The following is a 4,868-nucleotide window of genomic DNA, read 5'->3' as shown; positions in this document are numbered from 1 at the left end:
AGTTTACAATACATTGTTGCATCGTATATTGTTTCTTTCTACCTCATGGCAACACAAGCAAATGCTACGAGCTAAGTGAAAACGTTATTTCTCCCATCGTGGACGAGAACACACGATCTGCCTTTGGACTTCGCTGAATCTCGAGCCACGTAAAAGTGATATTACAGGACGTCGAGATTCAAGACCAGAACGATTGAACATTGATTCGTGAAGTCGTTGAATATATGGTATGACGCGACTGATTGCGTTGTCGAAGTCGATTTTAGAATTTCAAAACCCGTATGACGTCATTCATATTCGCTGAGGGCGGCTGATGAGCATCCATTTATATTCAGGTTCATGAGTGAAACGATAATACAAGCAAGCAAACCCCTAATTAAAACAAATTAAGAGTGCTTGTAAACCTAAGTCACACGTGTTTACTACTGATAGTTTGAAGCACAAAACACCAAAGAGTATCGGGTTCGGCAGTAACACTATAACAAGGACAACAACGTACCCAACAGGGTACCGGAGTCGATATCGCAATCATACCAACTTCGAGGCTTGAGATCGAAAGGCAGACAATGTCACTGATGTAGGCAATTGCTGACGAGTAGCGAGAAGTCCCCCAATTGCTGGCGAGTAGTGAGAAGTCCCCCAATTGCTGGCGAGTAGCGAGAAGTCCCCCAATTGCTGGCGAGTATCGAAAAGTCACCTGGCGGTACGCGATTTTGCTTGGTCCTTCCTTTTGCTTTCATTATTATGACTGTACTTGATTCGAGCAGCATGATCCCGACCTGTTATGTATGAATTGTATTTCGTTGATGACATGCGCGCTTCAGTTTTCTGTTGACAATTCTCAGAAGTTTTCAGAGATGTGCTGAAGAAGTATGAAATCGAAAGCCTATTGGAAACATAACATACCTTCAGTGTAAGTGTCTAATGTGTATTTGTCCCCCATACCGACACCAAGAAAGGCATGACCCGAGTCCATATCCGGCAATGATACCCTCCACAGTGAGAGATACTCTTCTTCTGATGGCACTTCCTCAATCAACTCCAATGCACTCCGGATGTTAACAAGTTCCTGTGGCTGACAACACTGCTCAGCATGAGCCTCGATGCTTTTCCAACACGCTAAGACTTCTTGCTTCGTCTGCTGTAATCGCTTTAAGAACACTTCATATTCATTGACTGCCCATGTGTTCATCGAAACACAGTATCGGGAATGGAAGTGGCCTGACACAGAATAGTCTGCTTTGATCCGGTGCGCAAGCAGGGCTATCAAAGGTTCTCGGCCAGCACCCACATGAGTGACAAGAACCCGAAGCATCGTTGGATCACGCGACTTGTCTGCCATATCCACTAATGAAGCCAATTGCAACAGTGTTACCCATATTTTGCCTACATCTCCACTCACTCTGTAATAAGTTGTCAAGGTTATCAAGTTGTTGAACTGGGTGTTCGAAAAAAGGAAAACAGAAGATCACTGAGCTGATACCAAACTTACAGCCGTATAGGTCGACAGTCAGTATAATATAAATATGCCAACCAAATCGTCGCAAATGAAACATACTTTTCCTGTCCTTGACCATTGTCAAATAGCCAGTGATAGACCAGGTTACCACCCAAGCCTACCAATTGTATATCCGATTGAGGTACAGTGAACACTCGAGACTCATCAAGGATGAATAAATTTCGAATGCGGTATTCCTTGGACCTATTTTGCATGTGTCAGCATGAAAGAAATTGGTGGTGAATTGTGTAAAATAGTACACAGCAAATAAGAGGATTCCACAAGTTTAGGTTCAGGCTGCAGAGACAAAGAACATGCAATGATTGAATGGGAAACACAGGGAATTAAGCAGTCTAACAAATGCGAGTACCTTATCTTCTCTATGACTCGTATATCCTCGTCTACACCCCAGACAGTGTACACAGGAACTCGAAATGTCAAATCACCATTAATATAACTGGGTAGCTCGCTCAGAAAGTTGCGCTGTCGGAGATATACACGCAATTGATTACTATTTTGCATAGAAAGTGCACGTGCACATTCAGCTGATGACAGAGAGTTTGCCATGCTCGACTGTAGACGCGACTCTAAATCACCAACTCGCATACGATTGTAGGATTCATCGTCATAGAAACCGAAATTGCCAGCATTGATTACCGCCGTTGCCTTCGTTGTTTGAATCAAATTGTTCAGATAGTTCAGACGCCCTGCAAATCACATCAGAACAAATGAGTAAATAAATTGCGATCCAACGCAAAAACAGGAAGCTTTGCGAATAACCACTATGTAGTTGATTTTTGCACACAATTTTAGTTTCAGAAAGCTTGCACAACAATTGCTACCTGACGTAGCCACCAGTAAATAAAATCATGAGTGCAGGTAACGCACCATTCTCCGGCTCACAACGGAATGTATAGTGAATATTCAACAACATATCCCAAGCGAGCTTTAGAAGCTCCAGAAACACCCGGGGGTCAGCTACACCAAGTCAGCTTCAGTAGCTTTTTTTTAAGATATAAATCGATGATTGACTTCGTTATAACTGTACAACGTACAAACAATTAGCCTCCTTCGTTGGCTCACTAACAAGACAATGATAAACATTCAACATAGAAACCTTTCAGAAAGAAGTGGATATGAAATTACTCACGTACGTCCCAGAGGTGATCGGATTTTATAGTTAAAAATCACTGTAGAAAGTTTTAACTTAAATCCAGATCTGAGGTTTATTGATCGAATGCTGGTCGATGGTCATGCCAATTAACACACTTTATCGCATATCATTTCGAGCCTATATGTTCTAGTACCAATGCTGCACATCTACGTATCACCATCAATCTTGACAAACTGAAGCATCCGTATGTATAAACATATAAATAAATAAACCAACAAACATACAAATAGACATGCACTCACACATATACACGCACAAGCACACACACACGTACACACACACACACACACACACCCACATATATATATACTATATCTATTTATATATAGGTTAATGTCTATATGTATATATACACACATAAATATAAGATATATATATATATATATTCGTAAGAAAAATAAAACAGATGTTAATGTATATATATGTATGCAGATTTATATATATAAATATAAATACACACACTTACACACACATATATACATAAAATATAATATATATATACATACATACATATATATATATATATGTTTATACATATATACACACACATATATATCTATGGATACATGTGCATATATATATATATATATATTAAGAACAAGGCATATTCAACAATATATATATATATATATATGTACTTCTATGTTTACATGTATATAGAACACAAGTCAACAGCCACATACCTCCACCCTCATACAAGTGTATATAGAATGACTACCGATAGGAAAATATATATACGTACCCGTATGTATGTGTATGCCTAAAAGATCTTGTACATTAATTTTAAGTGGCTAAATAACGATATATATATATATATAAATATATACTTACTATGCATTCTATATATGCGAAAGGAAGATTTTAAGTATATATATATATATATATATTTTAAACACACACATACATACGTGCTTGTGATATGCATTGGAAAATTATGTCACAGTATCAAAATACATACATACATAGATCCTTAAACACACACATACATAAATACATCACACATACGCTCTCTCTCTCACACACATATATATATATATATATATATATATATATATATATATATATATATATATATATATATATATATGCGCATGTGTGTGTGATTTGCATTGGAAAGTATGTCACAGTATCAGACTCTGCATATATTCTACCACAAATCAAAAGTGCAGGAGTTTTCTGGGAGCGCTTACCATGGACGTGTGCCACCATAAGGATTCGAGTTCGCTTCCCTGTATTCTCATAAATGTAGTGTTGCATTGGTTGCATAGCAGCTGAAGGTGGCATGTGTTGCACATGTGAGCGACTCATATACTCTGCACCGCCAGGATTGACGCGGGGCTGTACTAAGTATGTTTTGGCTTGGAGATTGACAATTGACTGTTTTCTCTCTCTTTTTTGCTGTTTGCTGAATGATTTATTTGTTGACGTGTTTTGGTACGAAGATGAGTTCGAATTGCTTGAAGAGGAGATATTGTTCTCCTGTGTAAGCTGTGTGTCATTCTCTTTCGATGTAGAAGTTTCTGAATTTGTTTGTCCGGCCAACTTGCTGGACATATCTTCAGTTTGTGAAGCCATAGTGACAAAATATAGTAGTAGAGTGTATGATTTTCTAAAATGAATCCGATATTACAGATTGTGTAGTTCGATATTTAGATAACTGTATTCACATTTCACAATCGTCCTTTGCCGTGAACCCCCACTTTTGAGAATCCTGATGCAAACAGCAGGAGAGATAAATACGTATTATGTATTAGAAAACTCGAAAGCCAAAGCAGCTCGAGGGGCGCTGCTCCACTATTCTGTTTCTCGCTTTCCAAATTCCAACTTCCACGTCTTCGGTCTCCTCTCTCCGAGAGTCTCCAGTCTCCAGTCTCCAGTCTCCAGTCTCCAGTCTCCAGTCTCCTGTCTCCGGTCTCCAGTCTCCACCAGTCTCCAGTCTCCAGTCTCCAGTCTCCAGTCTCCAGTCTCCAGTCTCCAGTCTCCTGTCTCCGGTCTCCAGTCTCCACCAGTCTCCAGTCTCCAGTCTCCAGTCTCCAGTCTCCAGTCTCCAGTCTCCAGTCTCCAGTCTCCGGTCTCCGGTCTCCAGTCTCCAGTCTCCAGTCTCGGTCTCCAGTCTCCAGTCTCAGTCTCAGTCTCAGTCTCAGTCTCAGTCTCAGTCTACAGTCTCCAGTCTCAGTCTACAGTCTCTAGATCTAC

At 39.8% G+C, this 4,868-nt stretch overlaps 2 protein-coding genes across 2 annotated transcripts in view; both read right to left on the bottom strand.

Annotated features, from left to right (window-relative positions):
• Nucleotides 1-661: 661 nt before the first annotated feature.
• On the bottom strand, nucleotides 662-4,466 carry SARC_05003 (hypothetical protein). The gene is made up of 5 exons (XM_014301143.1): nucleotides 3,863-4,466; nucleotides 1,869-2,205; nucleotides 1,559-1,702; nucleotides 907-1,403; nucleotides 662-779 (listed from the first exon to the last, which is right to left on the bottom strand). Exons 1-5 carry the CDS (start codon nucleotides 4,245-4,247, stop codon nucleotides 694-696), a joined length of 1,449 nt encoding a protein of 482 aa, XP_014156618.1. The 5' UTR covers nucleotides 4,248-4,466; the 3' UTR covers nucleotides 662-693.
• The window catches only part of SARC_05002 (hypothetical protein), a gene marked incomplete at both ends in the record, with an annotated part of 1,405 nt that continues 1,003 nt past the window's right edge, over nucleotides 4,467-4,868 (bottom strand). The window contains one exon of the mRNA XM_014301142.1: nucleotides 4,467-4,829. Coding sequence (XP_014156617.1) covers nucleotides 4,467-4,829 — 363 coding nt within the window. The remainder of the gene's footprint in view (nucleotides 4,830-4,868) is intronic.

Source organism: Sphaeroforma arctica (assembly GCF_001186125.1).
Source record: "Sphaeroforma arctica JP610 unplaced genomic scaffold supercont1.303, whole genome shotgun sequence".
Lineage (NCBI taxonomy): Eukaryota > Ichthyosporea > Ichthyophonida > Sphaeroforma > Sphaeroforma arctica.
This window is presented reverse-complemented; position numbering and strand designations above follow the sequence as displayed.

Excerpts from the sequence above, each read along its gene's own strand:
- SARC_05003 (XM_014301143.1), bottom strand. The coding sequence starts at position 4,247 with ATGGCTTCACAAACTGAAGATATGTCCAGCAAGTTGGCCGGACAAACA. Across the intron at positions 1,404-1,558 it reads AATGGTCAAGGACAGGAAAA|AGTGAGTGGAGATGTAGGCA; the intron begins GTATGTTTCATT and ends AACTTATTACAG. Across the intron at positions 780-906 it reads ATTAGACACTTACACTGAAG|GTCGGGATCATGCTGCTCGA; the intron begins GTATGTTATGTT and ends CATACATAACAG.